The 21,346-nt window shown below is 43.4% G+C and overlaps 1 protein-coding gene across 1 annotated transcript in view; it reads left to right on the top strand.

The window, feature by feature from the left end:
- LOC120046513 (tight junction-associated protein 1-like) overlaps positions 1-21,346 on the top strand; it is a 159,979-nt gene that overhangs the window by 112,364 nt on the left and 26,269 nt on the right. The window contains exon 8 of the mRNA XM_038991813.1: positions 7,012-7,078. Within this exon, the coding sequence (XP_038847741.1) occupies positions 7,012-7,078 (67 nt within the window). The remainder of the gene's footprint in view (positions 1-7,011; positions 7,079-21,346) is intronic.

Below are 21,346 nucleotides of genomic sequence, written 5' to 3'. Positions count from 1 at the left end.
AAGTCCCATCTGTGTTCAACTTGTAGCTTGTTAAATAATGATTTACATTATTCTCCGTTTACAGTTAACGTTTCAAAGCGTATTGACAGATCAAATAGATTTGAGTTTAACACTAGAACCGCTAAAGCTGTCATTTGGACTTTTCATGATAAAAAAAAAAAGTCACTTCTGTCCTTGACTTTTTCTAAGTAAGTCTATATAACACACGGTCCTTGTTAGAATCTTAATATCACAAACAGAACTGGAGTTATAACCAGTTTTAAGAGGGCTTATAATTTTTTTAATAGTGCCTGCCCCTCTCCTTCTCCCTACAGTTGCCGTGTCCAGTTGATAATCACCCCAATAATTGTTTCGAAACTGAACCTAAACTATGCCTAAACTAATTTCACACATATAACAACAGATTAAATAAATGAAGTAAAGTATGATGGGGGAGAATGGGTGAGTTGATGAGCGAGGAGAAGCGAACAATGCAGAATTATGTAATCACCAATTGGGAATGAAGAACAGGCCGGGCCATTCTATTATATTGGTCTATTCAGATTTTTATCTCAAAATGGTATGTACCTTATATCAGTCCATCAAATCCAAGCAGTCTTTATCAGTCTACTCTGGCCTACGTGGAGTACGTCATTTACAATGGCGAGAAGACCAAGACGAAAGCACATGCCATGTTAGCGTCGCTCTAAAATCTGACTGAACTACTGACGGTGGGGAAGAAATGAATCATGACATGTCTGATGATTATTCATCTGATTCTGAACCTCAGCCTGAACATACACCTCCGAGGCCTAAGGGCAAAAAAAATCGAGTACGTTGCGCCTCGAAGATGCGCCCACCACCAAATGAAACGGGGAGATGGGAAAGAGGAAGAGGCGGCACCGTTGGATAGAACAAAGTCAGTGACGACGCCATGGGCCGATTATCAGCACAAAATGTCACCACTGACAGAGAATCCCCTACATCGCAAGCAAGTAACATTAGCACTGCATTCACCAGCTGTCGTTTGTGACATGAGCTGCCAATAATTGATTATTATTCATAATGTGCTTTTGTACTGATTTTCACTTTTATCAAGCACACTTGGCACTTATGTTTAGGCTATTGATGTTGTCATCGCTTGGCTGCGCGTCTTGCTGACCGTGCATGTTGGCGGTATTATTTTCATTTTTTTTGTATAAAAAAAGCTGTTACCGCATTCCATCACACATGCGTTCTGTTTCATAGTTGTAACAATGGCACTCCACGAATAAAATGTATTGAACACTTGAATTTTTTAAATTTATTTTTTACATAGACTACAGTAACATACATTTATTTTAAAAAGCTATTGTTATTTTAGGGGGAAAAAATTGGATTCTGATGTTACCTAAGTAAGTAAGTTAAAGGTTAAATAAAAATTAAGCACAACCAAATGATTATTTTTGCTATAGCATATATGAAATGTATTGATAACACTGTTAGAATTTTGCAGTCAGAATGCGTTCGAAGGGGGTTCCCTCGAGGCCCAGCGATTCTAGTGTTAATGGCAGGAAAAAAATAGCCAACAAAATGACAAGCGTGTACTGGTGGGGGGTATGCCTAATCCATATTTTAATGAGACAAGAAACTGTCTCGTGGGCCTCCTGAGTGGCGCAGCGGTCTAAGCCACTGCATCACAGTGCATAAGGCGTCACTACAGACCCAAGTTCGATCCCGGGCTGTATCACAACCGGCTGTGATCGGGGGTCCCATAGGGCGCCGCCCTAATTTGCCCAGTCCGGGTTAGGTTAGTGGAGTTTGGCTGGGGGGGGGGGGCTTTACTTGGCTCATCGCGCTCTAGCGACTCCTTGTGGCGAGCCTGGCGCCTGCAGGCTAACCTCGGTCGTCAGTTGAACTGTGTTTCCTCCAACACATTGGTGCGGCTGGCTTCCGGGTTAAGCGGGCGGGTGTTAAGAAGTGCGGTTTGGCTGGTCATGTTTTGGAGGACGCATGACTTGACTTTAGCCTCCCGAGCCCGTTGGGGAGTTGCACGATGAGACCAGATCGAATTTGGGGAGAAAAGGGGGATGAAATACAAAAGAAAAGAATGAGATTGTAAAGCTAATGTCATTATGAAGTGAAATGGTATTGATCAATGAGGTTCCCACCACCACACTGAGAAGGGTTCTAGGCTGACCTTTTTTACAAGGAGCAGGTGTGCGCCTAAGTTGAAAAATGTAGGCGCACACAAAGAAATTTAGGAGCACAATGAAAAATAGTTGAGGTAATAAAGCTAGAATCCTTAATTTTTCAAGGCGCACTGGTGCTCCTAAATAAAAATTCCAGGTCACGCAGCAAAATATTTAGGCGCTTTATGCGCGTAAAATTGTAGCGCTGTAGAGCCCTGCTTAGGAAACTAAAACTCTGTCAGAGGCAGGACACAGGTCTGCAGCTAATGCTGGTTAACAGAACTTGGCGGGAAAACCATTTCCCGATTTGGTGTCGGGTGATAATGTTTGCCATTCTGTTTCTTATGCACAAGATGTCTTTTAAATCGTAAAATATGTTGCATCCATTTGAAATATTTTCCAATACATTTCCCATATCTTTCTTTATATGTAAATGTACCATTTCGTTTTTATCTTGCGGTCAACATGTACAGTGGGGAGAACAAGTATTTGATACACTGCTGATTTTGCAGGTTTTCCTACTTACAAAGCATGTAGAGGTCCGTCATTTTTTATCATAGGTACACTTCAACTGTGAGAGACGGAATCTAAAACAAAAATCCAGAAAATCACATTGTATGATTTTTAAGTAATTAATTTGCATTGTATTGCATGACATAAGTATTTGATACATCAGAAAAGCAGAACTTAATATTTGGTACAGAAACCTTTGTTTGCAATTACAGAGATCATACGTTTCCTGTAGTTCTTGACCAGGTTTGCACACACTGCAGCAGGGATTTTGGCCCACTCCTCCATACAGACCTTCTCCAGATCCTTCATGTTTCGGGGCTGTCGCTGGGCAATACGGACTTTCAGCTCCCTCCAAAGATTTTCTATTGGGTTCAGGTCTGGAGACTGGCTAGGCCACTCCAGGACCTTGAGATGCTTCTTACTTCTTACGCAACTCCTTAGTTGCCCTGGCTGTGTGTTTCGGGTCGTTGTCATGCTGGAAGACCCAGCCACGACCCATCTTCAATGCTCTTACTGAGGGAAGGAGGTTGTTGGCCAAGATCTCGCAATACATGGCCCCATCCATCCTCCCCTCAATACGGTGCAGTCCTGTCCCCTTTGCAGAAAAGCATCCCCAAATAATGATGTTTCCACCTCCATACTTCACGGTTGGGATGGTGTTCTTGGGGTTGTACTCATCCTTCTTCTTCCTCCAAACACGGCGAGTGGAGTTTAGACCAAAAAGCTCTATTTTTGTCTCATCAGACCACATGACCTTCTCCCATTCCTCCTCTGGATCATCCAGATGGTCATTGGCAAACTTCAGACGGGCCTGGACATGCGCTGGCTTGAGCAGGCGGACCTTGCGTGCGCTGCATGATTTTAATCCATGACGGCGTAGTGTGTTACTAATGGTTTTCTTTGAGACTGTGGTCCCAGCTCTCTTCAGGTCATTGACCAGGTCCTGCCGTGTAGTTCTGGGCTGATCCCTCACCTTCCTCATGATCATTGATGCCCCACGAGGTGAGATCTTGCATGGAGCCCCAGACCGAGGGTGATTGACCGTCATCTTGAACTTCTTCCATTTTCTAATAATTGCGCCAACAGTTGTTGCCTTCTCACCAAGCTGCTTGTCTATTGTCCTGTAGCCCATCCCAGCCTTGTGCAGGTCTACAATTTTATCCCTGATGTCCTTACACAGCCCTCTGGTCTTGGCCATTGTGGAGAGGTTGGAGTCTGTTTGATTGAGTGTGTGGACAGGTGTCTTTTATACAGGTACAGAGTTCAAACAGGTGCAGTTAATACAGGTAATGAGTGGAGAACAACTAACAGGTCTGTGAGAGCTGTAATTCTTACTGGTTAGTAGGTGATCAAATACTTATGTCATGCAATAAAATGCAAATGAATTACTTAAAAATCATACAATGTGATTTTCTGGATTTTTGTTTAAGATTCCGTCTCTCACAGTTGATGTGTACCTATGATAAAAAAAAATGACGGACCTCTACATGCTTTGTAAGTAGGAAAACCTGCAAAAGCGGCAGTGTATCAAATACTTGTTCTCCCCACTGTATATGGAAAAACAGCTTTGTCATTTACTGTTCATGTGCATATAGAAATGGTTTTGCTCTGGGGTGCAGTAATGTAAAAAAATGCACATGTTTAATTCAAGATTCCAGGAAAAAACACATGGCTGCTTATTTCAAATCCCCTGTGTGTGTGTGGAATTCAAAAGCAATCATCCCAGTTTATCTCCAATCAAGAGGCGTCTCTTCCTGTTTTTTGGTCAGAGCAGCCAGTCACTTTCAATTATCCCTGCAGTGTTTCCATCATAAATCGGAGCATGAGGCTACATGCCTATGTGGGATGCGCTGGTCCATCTGCGTGTCCATACTAGATGATCACACATTACAATGCGGCCTCAGCAAAGGTAATGGTTCAATTGGATCACCGTTGTTTAATGAGTATGCTCCACTCCTATGTCCTATCTGATTATCACCGAGCAGCACCATTACATGGATGCTTTTAGAGATCACTCTGCATGGAGAAAAGGCTCTGGGAATGAGAAGCCAATTGTTGTATTTACGACTACAATTTTACCCAACCCAGGAGCAGCCTTCACATGTGAATTACTCTCTGAGGACTTGATTTAATTTGTTTACGGCAGCCAGACTATTCAATTCGACTTCTTGGTGGATCTATCAAGTGACTTTAATTGCTCTGCCTATTTTTTCTGAATTCCATCAGCTCTAAATAAAATTAATCACTATCCTCTGAACACTGAAATACAGCGGGAGTTTACCACTGTGGTCTCGGTGGGAATCAGTGAGCTTTGCTCAAATGTGTTTATGAATTTTTGATTGGGACAAAGAGAGCGAAAATCATCGGTGGTGATTTGCAGTGAACACTTTTTAATTAGTGAGGAATGAGAAGGATGTGCCAGAGGGTAATAAGAAATGCTGGTGTTATTGAGAGGGAATTATGTCAGTCAAATCCAGGTGTTTTTGGAGTATGAATCCAATTGATACGCAATGGTAGCGCTGATACATGCTGGACACTGCAATAGCTTTAGTGTCATTGCAGTGGGGTTGTAATCAGGGCAAGGTTACACCAGTGTGTGTGTCCTTATGCAATATTGTTCGATCGATGAATCAATCACTTGGCCAGTTGGCCCGGGAGAGGCAGTTGTTGTAACATGTCCACATCTGCATGGTCAAATGAGCAAACGGTATGGCTCAGGGCAGAGAGAGGAGATGAGACTAACAGGCTAGAGAGGATGGCCCTGGTGCACTGTGCAGACCTCACTACCGGGGAAAGGATCACAAGCTGCTAGACTGTGGCCTTGTAATCCGTTCTCAATGGGAAGGGTGACGGGCAGAGTGCTTTGTGAGCATCATCGGTGTGCTTTTTTTTTGACACTTCTATTGGATTTCAGATGTTGGATTTTCAGTCATAGTCCTGAATCATATGCTCCGGGGTTTCTGTGAGATGGGGTTTGAACCATACAAAGGTTAACAAAGGCAAAATTACTAATATAACAATGGACATAGAGAGGTGATTAGAAATTACTGGTATTGAAAGATTCGCAGGTTGGTATTTATTGTCGTGAAACTTGCCCTGGTGGCAGCTCTGCAGTAGGGCCACTAGCTGGCACAGCCACAAAGTCATGAAATCTGATTTGAAACCTAACCTTAACCACACTGCTAACCATAATACCTAACCCTTAGCCAATTTTGACTTTGCAGCTGGCCCAACTAGCGGAAACCACTCAGTTCTACTTGCAGGGCAAGATTCATGACGATAAACGTCAACCTGCGAAAGATTCATGACACCTTTCAAATACAGATTTTCAAAAAAAAATTTGGGGGGGTGTTTCTTTGTTCAAAAAGTCTCACATGGAGTTGACTTGCACGTAATTTCTCATGAGTCACACTCACTGAAAGATTTCACTGAAAGCAGTGTGCTTTGGTGCCCTGAACTTCCTGATTCCCACACCTCTTTACTGTTGCTCACCATTACACATTGTGAGCGTGACTGATGAGGATTGTGCACCACCATTATCCTAATCAGGGGTTGTAAGCTATTTCTATAGAACAGGAACATCAATACCTGTACAGTACATGACTGCAGGGCCCATCTCATCCATTAAAAGCAAAACTATGTGTAAAATTGTTACGTTGCCATTTTAGCACTTTGAATTTCTTCTGCATCATAATTGCATTCGGCATAAAATCCACAACCTCTCATTTTAGAGTGGAATTTATCTAGCAAATTTAGGAGGCAGTGGATACAGTGGGAAAGTAATTGCCCTTGGCCCTATTGAAATGGGTTTAGTTCAGACTCCTCTCTCTCCCCTTTCCTCCCATCTCTCGTAATTTGTGCCGAATGTCTAACCTGTTGAAAAACTCTGACGGCGTCATTAAATTGCTCTGAGAAAATTCGTACCGCTCTGCTGTTGAATGCGAATGGAAATAAACCAAACTAAATGTACGGATATGTGACTGCCAAAAGAACAGTGTGCGTACTTCAGGACGTGCCCATTTTCTGGTGCCTTATTGCGGCAATAACTCTGGTCTATATGGCCAGTTTCTTTAATTTATTTGACGACCAGTCTGAGACGAGACGCACATGAGAAGACAATACATCATCTGAACTATGATGGGAGTTGATTGCATACATTTAAAAAATGATTATTTCTTTTTTTTAAAGCTGAAGTGTTTGAAGAGTTCTTACTGCAGTGCTACGTTCTGTACCAGTGGGCTCATATCAGTCAGCAGCATACCACCTGTGGATTTCCGATTTAACCTTTCTATCTGTAGGCACTGCACTATTAACTGAGACACATTCTGTTTTCTGCTCTTCTCCACAGACTGCAGAACAGCTACACTGCCTCCCAGCGGGCCAACCAGGACCTGGAGGAGAAGCTTCATGCCCTGGTAACCTTTCACCTCTTTCAGCTGTCCTCTGAGCTTTTTATATAGGTTTTCATTGGTCAATACACATTACGTGTACTTCTGGTGACTACTTTTGAACGGAAACCTTTACGCACAACTTGTACCATGAAGTTAAAGGGGCAATCTGCGGTTGCTACATACATTTTTGAATTTTTTGAATGAATGATATGTAGTCTCTACATCTACTTATGCACATATGAATGAATGATATCTATCCATTGATTATTTAAGAATAGAACTTATAAATGCCTCATTAGCTTAGTTCAACTGTCATACCACATCAGAACCCCAAATACATGTTTGCATTACTCCAACGTTTGTAAACAAACAGTATGGCCTCAAAACATGGTTAAACTATATTTTTGATATCATGGATGGTCAGTCCTTCCATTCATAGCTCAAAATATTAATTTTCCTTTTGACCTTACCCTGGTCAAACGTATTATGGAATTGCAAACACTACAACTTCCAATTGCAGGTTTCTATGTCACTGAATTTCCCAGTATACCAGGTCAGTGGATCTATTCTGTATTGGGGAACAGTCTTTCCCATACAGCTGTGTGTGTATTATCTAAAGTGCACTCTCATGCCATTATCCCACACCTGTTAGCCATTTATGTTGCAGGATTTTGTTTTGGAAGGTTCTGTGGTACTGCAAGGGATTAGCACGGAGGGAATTGACTTGATTGCCAAATTATTCTATCACGCATGTCTCTGCCAGACCCCTTGGGAAATGGGAAGGTCCACAACTCTGCTATTCCCTGTGGCAGCACACCAGGGAAAACCTGTGTGCGCGCACGCTCCAAACCCACCACAAGTGACAACTATGGAATTTATGTGCAAAGAGAGGGACAGTTGTATATATTCCCACAATGGCAAATCCCAGACCGTCCCTTTAAAACATGGTTAACTAGGTATGATGCTTGTTATAGGTTTATCAGGAGATTCACAATATGACTCGCCCAACCATACATGACAAACATGAATTCACATCATCATGGTTTCGCCACTAACATCAATCATGTATTAAATATCAGGACATAAAGTATGCGTGGATGTTAGATGTGCGCTCCCCACACGTCTGATGGTTGTTTGATTAGCCTCTCAATTCAATTGAAATGTGCTTTATTGTGGATGACATCCTGATACGTATTGCCAAAGCACAATGTTACTATAGAACTAGTCATTAACAATCGAAAATAAAAAATCAACAGGTCTTGGAAATCAACAGAATAATACTAACAATGTTAATTGGGAGGGGTGGGGGGAGGGTATTTGTGTGTCGGTGTGTGTGTCGGTGGTATGTGTGTGCATACTTTATGTCCATTCTTTCCAAACACATTGTCAAAGGAAACGTGCCCCCTGGCCCAATGTTGTTTTCCCATAAAATGTAGATGGACTGTCAGAATAGTTTTTTAGATAGATAGATAGACAGACAGACAGACAGACACAGTTGAAGTCGGACGTTTACATACACTTAGGTTGGAGTCATTAAAACTCGTTTTTCAACCACACCACAAATTTTTTGTTAACAAACTGTAGTTTTGGCAAGTCGGTTAGGACATCTACTTCGTGCATGACACACGTAATTTTCCCAACAATTATTTACAGACAGATTATTTCACTTATAATTCACTGTATCACAATTCCAGTGGGTCAGAAGTTTACATACACTAAGTTGACTGTGCATTTAAACAGCTTGGAAAATTCCAGAGAATGTAATGGCTTTAGAAGCTTCTGTTAGGCTAATTGACATAATTGGAGGTGTACCTGTGGATGTTTTTCATGGCCTACCTTCAAACACAGTGCCTCTTTGCTTGACATCATGGGAAAATCAAAAGAAATCAGCCAAGACCTCAGAAAAAGAATTGTAGATCTCCACAAGTCAAACGCCTGAAGTTACCACATTCCTCTGTACAAACAACAGTATGCAAGTATAAACAAATGTTGTGGGGCTGCTTTCCTGCAGGAGGGACTGGTGCACTTAACAAAATAGATGGCATCATGGGGAAGGGAAATTATGTGGATATATTGAAGCAACATCTCAAGACATCAGTCAGGAAGTTAAAGCTTGGTCGCAAATGGGTCTTCCAAATGGACAATGACCCCAAGCACACTTCCAAAGTTGTGGCAAAATGGCTTAAGGACAACAAAGTCAAGGTATTGGAGTGGCCATCACAAAGCCCTGACCTCAATCCCATAGAAAATGTGTGGGCAGAAGTGAAAAAGTGTGTGCGAGCAAGGAGGCCTACAAACCTGACTCGGTTACACCAGCTCTGTCAGGAGGAATGGGCCAAAATTCACCCAACTTATTGTGGAAGGCTACCTGAAACGTTTGACCCAAATTAAACAATTAAAAGGCAATGCTACCAAATACTAATTGAGTGTATGTAAACGTCTGACCCACTGGGAATGTGGTGAAAGAAATAAAAGCTGAAATAAATCATTCTCTCTACTATTATTCTGACATTTCACATTCTTACAATAAAGTGGTGATCCTAACTGACCGAAGACAGGGAATTTTTACTTGGATTAAATGTCAGGAATTGTGAAAAACGTGAGTTTAAATGTATTTGGCTAAGGTGTATGTAAACTTCCAACTTCAACTGTACATATCACACACACACACACACACACACACACAGTGCCTTCAGAAAGTATTTGTACCGCTTTACTTTTTCAACATTTTGTTGTTTCAGCCTGAATTTAAAATAGATAAAATGTAGATATTGTGTCGCTGGCCTACACACAATAAATACTCCACAATGTCAGTGGAATTATGTTTTTAGAAATGTTTCAAATTAATAAAAAAAAAATGAAAAGCTGAAATATTTTGTTCAATAACTATTCAACTCCTTTGTTATGGCAAGCTTTAATGTTGTTCCCTCTAAGCTTCGCTTGTGCGCAGTCGCGCACTTCCTGCAGGACTGCCATACAGAAGAAATGCGATGCCACGCGGAGACGCATTCATTTGCACTATATAGATCAACTTTTTTTCTGTGCCTGAATCAACATTACAGTGCATTCGGAAAGTATTCAGACACCTTGACTTTTTCCACATTTTGTTACGTTACAACCTTATTCTACAATGGATAAAATACATATTTTATTTACTCATCAATCTATAGACAATAGTGTGAAAAGTGGAGAGGATTTTAGAAATGTTTGCAAAAGTATAAAAAAACGTAAGTATTCAGACCCTTTGCAATGAGACTCGAAATTGAACTCAGGTGCATCCTGTTATTATTGATCATCCTTGAGATGTTTCTACAACTTGGAGTACACTTGTGGTAAATTCAATTGTTTGGACATGATTTGGAAAGACACACAACCGTCTATATAAGGTCCCACAGTTGACAGTGCATATCAGAGCAAAACCAAGCCATAAGGTCGAAGGAATTGTCCGTAGAGCTCTGAATCAGGATTGTGTCGAGGCACAGATCTGGGGAAGGGTACCAAAACATTTCTGCAGGATGGAAGGTCCCCAAGAACACAGTGGCCTCCATCATTCTTAAATGGGAGAAGTTTGGAACAACCAAGACTCTTCCTAGAGCTGGCCGCCCAGCCAAACTGAGCAATCGGGGGAGAAAGGTCTTTGTCAGGGAGGTGACCAAGAACCCGATGGTCACTCTGATGAAGCTCCAGAGTTCCTCTGTGAAGATGGGAGAACCTTCCAGAAGGACAATCATCTCTGCAGCACTCCACCAATCAGGCCTTTATGGTAGAGTGGCCAGACGGAAGCGTCTGAATACTTATGTAAATGTGATATTTCAGTTTTGTATTTTTTTTAATACATTTGCAAAAATGTCTTAACCTGTTTTTGCTTTAGCATTATAGGGTATTGTGTGTAGATTGATGTGGGGAAAAAACGTTTTAATACATTTTAGAATAAGGCTGTAATGTGGAAAAAGTCAAGGCGTCTGAATACTTTCCAACTACACTAGACACTGAAGTAGCTTACCAAGACGACACTGAATGTTCCTGAGTGGCCTAGTTACAGTTTTGACTTAAATCGCCTTGAAAATCTATGGCAAGACTTGAAAATGACTATCTAGCAATGACCAACAACCCCACAGAGCTTGAAGAATTTGTAAATGTACAATCCAGGTGTAGAAAGCTCTTGGAGACTTACCCAGAAAGACTCACAGCTGTAATCGCTGTCAAAGGTGACTCTAACATGTTTTGACTAAGGGGTGTGAATACTTCTGTAAATTTTATTTTCAATAAATGTGTGAATTTCTAGAAACATGTTTTCACTATATGGGTATTGTGTGTAGATGGGTGAGAAAAATAAATACATTTAATCCATTTTGAATTCGGGCTGTAACAACAATGTGGAATAAGTCAAGGGGTATGAATACTTTCTGAAGGCACTGTGTGTGTGTGTGTGTGTGTGTGTATGCATACGGTAGTGTATGTATGTATGTATGTATGTATGTACAGTGGGGAGAACAAGTATTTGATACACTGCCGATTTTGCAGGTTTTCCTACTTACAAAGCATGTAGAGGTCTGTAAACTGTGAAAGACGGAATCTAAAACAAAAATCCAGAAAATCACATTGTATGATTTTTTAAGTAATTAATTTGCATTTTATTGCATGACATTTGAAGTATTTGATCACCTACCAACCAGTAAGAATTCCGGCTCTCACAGACCTGTTAGTTTTTCTTTAAGAATCCCTCCTGTTCTCCACTCATTACCTGTATTAACTGCACCTGTTTGAACTCTGTACCTGTATAAAAGACACCTGTCCACACACTCAATCAAACAGACTCCAACCTCTCCACAATGGCCAAGACCAGAGAGCTGTGTAAGGACATCAGGGATATAATTGTAGACCTGCACAAGGCTGGGATGGGCTACAGGACAATAGACAAGCAGCTTGGTGAGAAGGCAACAACTGTTGGCGCAATTATTAGAAAATGGAAGAAGTTCAAGATGACGGTCAATCACCCTCGGTCTGGGGCTCCATGCAAGATCTCACCTCGTGGGGCATCAATGATCATGAGGAAGGTGAGGGATCAGCCCAGAACTACACGGCAGGACCTGGTCAATGACCTGAAGAGAGCTGGGACCACAGTCTCAAAGAAAACCATTAGTAACACACTACGCCATCATGGATTAAAATCCTGCAGCGCACGCAAGGTCCCCCTGCTCAAGCCAGCGCATGTCCAGGCCCATCTGAAGTTTGCCAATGACCATCTGGATGATCCAGAGGAGGAATGGGAGAAGGTCATGTGGTCTGATGAGACAAAAATAGAGCTTTTTGGTCTGAACTCCACTCGCCGTGTTTGGAGGAAGAAGAAGGATGAGTACAACCCCAAGAACACCATCCCAACCGTGAAGCATGGAGGTGGAAACATTATTCTTTGGGGATGCTTTTCTGCAAAGGGGACAGGACGACTGCACCGTATTGAGGGGAGGATGGATGGGGCCATGTATTGCGAGATCTTGGCCAACAACCTCCTTCCCTCAGTAAGAGCATTGAAGATTTTTTATTTATTTTTTATTTTTTTATTTTATTTTTTTTTTTTTTTTTTTTAATTTTTTTTATTTAACCTTTATTTAACCAGGTAGGCAAATTGAGAACACGTTCTCATTTACAATTGCGACCTGGCCAAGATAAAGCAAAGCAGTTCGACACATACAACAACACATAGTTACACATGGAGTAAAAACAAACATATAGTCAATAATACAGTGAAAAAAAATAAGTCTATATACAATGTGAGCAAGTGAGGTGAGATAAGGGAGGTGAAGGCAAACAGATATATGTATAAATAAATAAAAATATAAAAAGGCCATGGAGGCGAAGTGAGTACAACACAGCAAGTAAAATAAAAACTAAAAAAAACACTGGAATGGTTGGTTTGCATTGGAAGAAAGTGCAAAGTAGAGACAGAAATAATGGGGTGCAAAGGAGCAAAATAAATTAATAAATAAATACAGTAGGTAAAGAGGTAGTTGTTTGGGCTAAATTGTAGATGGGTTATGTACAGGTGCAGTAATCTATGAGCTGCTCTGACAGCTGGTGCTTAAAGCTAGTGAGGGAGATAGGTGTTTCCAGTTTCAGAGATTTTTGTAGTTCGTTCCAGTCATTGGCAGCAGAGAACTGGAAGGAGAGGCGTCCAAAGGAAGAATTGGTTTTGGGGGTGACTAGAGAGATATACCTGCTGGAGCGCGTGCTACAGGTAGGTGCTGCTATGGTGACCAGCGAGCTGAGATAAGGGGGGACTTTACCTAGCAGGGTCTTGTAGATGACCTGGAACCAGTGGGTTTGGCGACGAGTATGAAGCGAGGGCCAGCCAACGAGAGTGTACAGGTCGCAGTGGTGGGTAGTATATGGGGCTTTGGTGACAAAACGGATGGCACTGTGATAGACTGCATCCAATTTATTGAGTAGGGTTTTGGAGGCTATTTTGTAAATGACATCACCGAAGTCGAGGATTGGTAGGATGGTCAGTTTTACAAGGGGTATGTTTGGCAGCATGAGTAAAGGATGCTTTGTTGCGGAATAGGAAGCCAATTCTAGATTTGACTTTGGATTGGAGATGTTTGATGTGGGTCTGGAAGGAGAGTTTACAGTCTAACCAGACACCTAGGTATTTGTAGTTGTCCACATATTCTAAGTCAGAGCCGTCCAAAGTAGTGATGTTGGACAGGCGGGCAGGAGCAGGCAGCGATCGGTTGAAGAGCATGCATTTGGTTTTACTTGTATTTAAGAGCAGTTGGAGGCCACGGAAGGAGAGTTGTATGGCATTGAAGCTCGCCTGGAGGGTTGTTAACACAGTGTCAAAAGAAGGGCCAGAAGTATACAGAATAGTGTCGTCTGCGTAGAGGTGGATCAGAGAATCACCAGCAGCAAGAGCGACATCATTGATGTAAACAGAGAACAGAGTCGGTCCAAGAATTGAACCCTGTGGCACCCCCATAGAGACTGCCAGAGGCCCGGACAACAGACCCTCCGATTTGACACACTGAACTCTATCAGAGAAGTAGTTGGTGAACCAGGCGAGGCAATCATTAGAGAAACCAAGGCTGTCGAGTCTGCCAATGAGGATGTGGTGATTGACAGAGTCAAAAGCCTTGGCCAGGTCAATGAATACGGCTGCACAGTATTGTTTCCTATCGATGGCGGTTACGATATCGTTTATGACCTTGAGCGTGGCTGAGGTGCACCCATGACCAGCTCTGAAACCAGATTGCATAGCGGAGAAGGTGTGGTGTGATTCGAAATGGTCGGTAATCTGTTTGTTGACTTGGCTTTCGAAGACCTTAGAAAGGCAGGGTAGGATAGATATAGGTCTGTAGCAGTTAGGGTCAAGGGTGTCCCCCCCTTTGAAGAGGGGGATAACCGCAGCTGCTTTCCAATCTTTGGGGATCTCAGACGACACGAAAGAGAGGTTGAAGAGGCTAGTAATAGGGGTGGCAACAATTTCAGCAGATAGTTTTAGAAAGAAAGGGTCCAGATTATCTAGCCCGGCTGATTTGTAAGGGTCCAGATTTTGCAGCTCATTAAGAACATCAGCTGACTGTATTTGGGAGAAAGAGAAATGGGGAAGGCTTGGGCGAGTAGCAGAGGGGAGGGCAGTGCTGTTGTCCGGGGTAGGGGTAGCCAGGTGGAAAGCATGGCCAGCCGTAGAAAAATGCTTATTGAAATTCTCAATTATAGTGGATTTGTCGGTGGTGACAGTGTTTCCTATCTTCAGAGCGGTTGGAAGCTGGGAGGAGGTGTTCTTATTCTCCATGGACTTTACGGTGTCCCAGAACTTTTTTGAATTTGTGTTGCAGGAAGCAAATTTCTGCTTGAAAAAGCTAGCCTTGGCTGTTCTAACTGCCTGTGTATATTGGTTTCTGGCTTCCCTGAAAAGTTGCATATCACGGGGGCTGTTCGATGCTAATGCAGAACGCCATAGGATGTTTTTCTGTTGGTTAAGGGCAGTCAGGTCAGGAGAGAACCAAGGGCTATATCTGTTCCTGGTTCTAAATTTCTTGAATGGGGCATGCTTATTCAAGATGGTGAGGAAGGCATTTTTAAAAAATGACCAGGCATCCTCTACTGACGGGATGAGATCAATATCCTTCCAGGATACCCCGGCCAGGTCGATTAGGAAGGCCTGCTCGCTGAAGTGTTTCAGGGAGCGTTTGACAGTGATGAGTGGAGGTCGTTTGACCGCTGACCCATTACGGATGCAGGCAATGAGGCAGTGATCGCTGAGATCTTGGTTGAAAACAGCAGAGGTGTATTTGGAGGGCAAGTTTGTTAGGATGATATCTATGAGGGTACCCGTGTTTACGGAATTGGGGTGGTACCTGGTAGGTTCATTGATAATTTGTGTGAGATTGAGGGCATCAAGCTTAGATTGTAGGGTGGCTGGGGTGTTGAGCATGTTCAAATTTAGGTCGCCTAGCAGCACGAGCTCTGAAGATAGATGGGGGGCAATCAGTTCACATATAGTGTCCAGAGCACAGCTGGGGGCAGAGGGTGGTCTATAGCAGGCGGCAACGGTGAGAGACTTGTTTTTAGAGAGGTGGATTTTTAAAAGTAGAAGTTCAAATTGTTTGGGAACAGACCTGGATAGTATAACAGAACTCTGCAGGCAGTCTTTGCAGTAGATTGCAACACCGCCCCCTTTGGCCGTTCTATCTTGTCTGAAAATATTGTAATTGGGGATAAAAATGTCTGAATTTTTGGTGGTCTTTCTAAGCCAGGATTCAGACACGGCTAAAACATCCGGGTTGGTAGAGTGTGCTAAAGCAGTGAACAAAACAAACTTAGGGAGGAGGCTTCTAATGTTAACATGCATGAAGCCAAGGCTATTACGGTTACAGAAGTCATCAAAAGAGAGCGCCTGGGGAATAGGAGTGGAGCCAGGTACTGCAGGGCCTGGATTCACCTCTACATCACCAGAGGAACAGAGGAGAAGTAGGATAAGGGTACGGCTAAAAGCTATGAGAATTGGTCGCCTAGAGCTATTAGAGCAGAGAGTAAAAGGAAGTTTCTGGGGGCGATAAAATAGTTTAAAGGAATAATGTACAGACAAAGGTATGGTAGGATGTGAATACAGTGGAGGTAAACCTAGGTATTGAGTGATGATGAGAGAGATCTTGTCTCTAGAAACATCATTGAAACCAGGTGATGTCATCGCATATGTGGGTGGTGGAACTGAGAGGTTGGATATGGTATAGAGAGCAGGGCTAGAATCTCTACAGTGAAATAAGCCAATAAACACTAACCAGAACAGCAATGGACAAGGCATATTTACATTAAGGAGAGGCATGCTTAATCGAGTGATCAATAAGGGTCCAGTGAGTAGAGGTTGGTTGGGGTCGTGGCGATCCAGACAGCTGGCCGGGTATATGGCTATCGGTAGCAGCATAGGATGGAGGTCTGTTTGTAGATACCTCGTGCGTTTCCGTCGGTAGGTTCCGTGTAGTGGGGTTTTGTTCAGATAGCAGCCGATAAGACAGCTAACGATTAGCGGGCCTCAGATGAGCGTTCAGGTAACGTCGGGACGGAGGTGCCGGTTGGATAAATCCCTCGGGCAGATAACGTCGGCAGTCAGTCGTGAAGGCCCGGTGGGGTTCCGTATCTGCAGCAGCAACAAAAGAAACGGGTCCGGATGGTGATGGAACTCCTCAGCTGGCTAGCTCCAGCATGATTTGAGTTTGCTCCGGGGTCGACGTAAGCCAATAGTCACACGGTATGCAGCTAGCTAGCTGCGAAATCAAGGTGCAAGTGTCCAGAGCCTGCGGTTGGAATCCGGGGAAACTGAGAGAAAAAAAAGTCCCGGAATGCTCCGGTCCGAGTCGCGTTGCACAAAAGTGCCGGTAGATTATCGAGCTAAAGGAATAGCTGATGACCGCAAAACGTGGGCAGCTGAAACACCAACGCTAGCCAGCAAACCGGCTAATTTCGGGGCAGCTACAGATTAGCTTCTGGCTAGCTATCGGAGTAGCTTCTGGTTAGCTTTCAGGCTAGCTTCTGAATTAGCCCCTGGCTATCTTCCACGATGGATTTTCAGATTGAGGTAAATAATACTTATTGTAATTGGTGAAGCGGGTTGCAGGAAAGCTTTTGCAGGAAAGCTTTTGTAGTTGAGTTCTTGGATAATAAAATAAATTAAAGATATGTGAAGAAAAGGTGTAAATATATATACATACAGGACACGACACGACAATACGGAAAAAGACGTCTGAACTGCTAAGCCACCTTGGAATGAAGATGGGTCGTGGCTGGGTCTTCCAGCATGACAACGACCCGAAACACACAGCCAGGGCAACTAAGGAGTTGCGTAAGAAGTAAGAAGCATCTCAAGGTCCTGGAGTGGCCTAGCCAGTCTCCAGACCTGAACCCAATAGAAAATCTTTGGAGGGAGCTGAAAGTCCGTATAGCACAGCGACAGCCCCGAAACTTGAAGGATCTGGAGAAGGTCTGTATGGAGGAGTGGGCCAAAATCCCTGCTGCAGTGTGTGCAAACCTGGTCAAGAACTACAGGAAACGTATGATCTCTGTAATTGCAAACAAAGGTTTCTGTACCAAATATTAAGTTCTGCTTTTCTGATGTATCAAATACTTATGTCATGCAATAAAATGCAAATTAATTACTTAAAAATCATACAATGTGATCTTCTGGATTTTTGTTTTAGATTCCGTCTCTCACAGTTGAAGTGTACCTATGATAAAAATTACAGACCTCTACATGCTTTGTAAGTAGGAAAGCCTGCAAAATCGGCAGTGTATCAAATACTTGTTCTCCCCACTGTATGTATGTATGTATATATATATACACTGCTCAAAAAAATAAAGGGAACACTAAAATAACACATCCTAGATCTGAATGAATGAAATATTCTTATTAAATACTTTTTTCTTTACATAGTTGAATGTGCTGACAACAAAATCACAAAAATTATCAATGGAAATCAAATTTATCAACCCATGGAGGTCTGGATTTGGAGTCACACTCAAAATTAAAGTGGAAAACCACACTACAAGCTGATCCAACTTTGATGTAATGTCCTTAAAACAAGTCAAAATGAGGCTCAGTAGTGTGTGTGGCCTCCACGTGCCTGTATGACCTCCCTACAACGCCTGGGCATGCTCCTGATGAGGTGGCGGATGGTCTCCTGAGGGATCTCCTCCCAGACCTGGACTAAAGCATCCGCCAACTCCTGGACAGTCTGTGGTGCAACGTGGCGTTGGTGGATGGAGCGAGACATGATGTCCCAGATGTGCTCAATTGGATTCAGGTCTGGGGAACGGGCGGGCCAGTCCATAGCATCAATGCCTTCCTCTTGCAGGAACTGCTGACACACTCCAGCCACATGAGGTCTAGCATTGTCTTGCATTAGGAGGAACCCAGGGCCAACCGCACCAGCACATGGTCTCACAAGGGGTCTGAGGATCTCATCTCGGTACCTAATGGCAGTCAGGCTACCTCTGGCGAGCACATGGAGGGCTGTGCAGCCCCCAAAGAAATGCCACGCCACACCATGACTGACCCACCGCCAAACCGGTCATGCTGGAGGATGTTGCAGGCAGCAGAACGTTCTCCACGGCGTCTCCAGACTCTGTCACGTCTGTCACATGTGCTCAGTGTGAACCTGCTTTCATCTGTGAAGAGCACAGGGCGCCAGTGGCGAATTTGCCAATCTTGGTGTTCTCTGGCAAATGCCAAACGTCCTGCACGGTGTTGGGTTGTAAGCACAACCCCCACCTGTGGACGTCGGGCCCTCATACCACCCTCATGGAGTCTGTTTCTGACCGTTTGAGCAGACACATGCACATTTGTGGCCTGCTGGAGGTCATTTTGCAGGGCTCTGGCAGTGCTCCTCCTGCTCCTCCTTGCACAAAGGCGGAGGTAGCTGTCCTGCTGCTGGGTTGTTGCCCTCCTACGGCCTCCTTCACGTCTCCTGATGTACTGGCCTGTCTCCTGGTAGCGCCTCCATGCTCTGGACACTACGCTGACAGACACAGCAAACCTTCTTGCCACAGCTCGCATTGATGTGCCATCCTGGATGAGCTGCACTACCTGAGCCACTTGTGTGGGTTGTAGACTCCGTCTCATGCTACCACTAGAGTGAAAGCACCGCCAGCATTCAAATGTGACCAAAACATCAGCCAGGAAGCATAGGAACTGAGAAGTGGTCTGTGGTCACCACCTGCAGAACCACTCCTTTATTGGGGGTGTCTTGCTAATTGCCTATAATTTCCACCTGTTGTCTATTCCATTTGCACAACAGCATGTGAAATTTATTGTCAATCAGTGTTGCTTCCTAAGTGGACAGTTTGATTTCACAGAAGTGTGATTGACTTGGAGTTACATTGTGTTGATTAAGTGTTCCCTTTATTTTTTTGAGCAGTGTATATATGTATATATATACTACCGTTCAAAAGTTTGGTGTCACTTACAAAAGGCCTTGTTCTTGAAAGAAAAGCACCTTTTTTTGTCCATTAAATAACATCAAATTGATCAGAAATACAGTGTAGATATTGTTCATGTTTAAATTACTAGTGTAGCTGAAAACGGCAATTTTTTTCTGGAATATCTACATAGGCGTACGGAGGCCCATTATCATCAAACATCACTCCTGTGTTCCAATGGCACGTTGTGTTAGCTAATCCAAGTTTATCATTTTAAAAGGCTAATTGATCATTAGAAAACCCTTTCGCAATTGTTAGCACAGCTGAAAACCGTTGTTCTGATTTAAAGAAGCAATAAAACTGTCCTTCTTTAGACTAGTTGAGTATCTGGAGCATCAGCGGGTTTGATTACACGCTCGATTACAGGAGGTGTGATGGTGTGGGGGTGCTTTGCTGGTGACACGGTCTGTGATTTATTTAGAATTCAAGGCACACTTAACCAGCATGGCTACCACAGCATTCTGCAGCGATACGCCATCCCATCTGGTTTTTGCTTAGTGGGATTATCATTTGTTTTTCACCAGGACAATGACCCAACACACCTCCAGGCTGTGTAAGGGCTATTTGACCAAGGAGAGTGATGGAGTGCTGCATCAGATGACCTGGCCTCCACAATCACCCGACCTCAATCCAATTGAGATGGTTTGGAATGAGTTGGACTACAGAGTGAAGGAAAAGCGGCCAACAAGTGCTCAGCATATGTGGGAACTGTTGGGAAATCATTCCTCATGAAGCTGGTTGAGAAAATGCCAAGAGTGTGCAAAGCTGTCATCAAGGCAAAGAGTTGCTACTTGGAAGAGTCTAAAATATATTTAGATTTTTTTAAACACATATTTGGTTACTACATGATTCCATATCTTCTCTATTCTTCTACAATGTAGAAAATAGCAAAAAGAAAAACCCTTGAATGACTAGGTGTGTCCTGTATATACACTAAGTAGTAGCCAGTTTATTATGTACACCACCCCGTTCACGAACATGGTTCGCTCCTGCAGACAGTGAGTCACGTGGCCGTGGTTTGCTGTATAAAGCAGGCAGACCGGCCTCCTGGGCTTTTCACGAACGACATTGTCTAGTCTTTACTGAGAATGGTATGACAAACATCCAGTCAGCGTCAGTCCTGTGGGCGAAAATAGCTTGTTGATGAGAATGGCAAGAATTAAGCTGACAGGCGGGCCACAAATAGTCATATAACGGCACAGTACAACAGTGTGCAAAACGGCATCTCAGAACGCACAACTCGTCGGTCCTTGAATTTGGCGAAGTGGCATGAGTTTATGGCCCCATCCAGCCTGATGTCAACGGTACAGGCTGGTATCGGTGGTGTAATGGTGTGGGTAATGTTTTCCTAGGTCCGTTCATACCAATTGAGCAACGCTTCCATGCCTGAAGAAATGAGGCTGTTCTGGAGGCAAAGGAGGGTTTGACCCGGTACTAGATGGGTGTACCTAATAAACTGGCATCTGGGTGTATATAGCTGTGATCCTTTGCTGGTGACTGTCGTATGGTCCCCTGTCCCCTCTGATAGCTGTGTGACAATCAAAAGTCAAGCTGCACTGTGTTACTAGGGAAAGACCAACTATGTTGCTGTGAAACTGCCATCTCTCTGCATGGCATGTGATCTGAGTAGAACTACAAGCAGTTTCCATTGACTGCCCGTTAACCAGAGGCTAGCCCTCCCAGAATGGATTCACACCACATAGGCCTATTTACTGTCGTATTATCTACCAACATTCTACTGTCTGATTTTAGTCCAGCCCTGCTGTCAGTGTAGAAGAGGTAGCTTTAGCAAAATAGATGATAGAGGATGAATGGGCTGGT

Source organism: Salvelinus namaycush, chromosome 4 (assembly GCF_016432855.1).
Source record: "Salvelinus namaycush isolate Seneca chromosome 4, SaNama_1.0, whole genome shotgun sequence".
NCBI lineage: Eukaryota > Metazoa > Chordata > Actinopteri > Salmoniformes > Salmonidae > Salvelinus > Salvelinus namaycush.
This window is presented reverse-complemented; position numbering and strand designations above follow the sequence as displayed.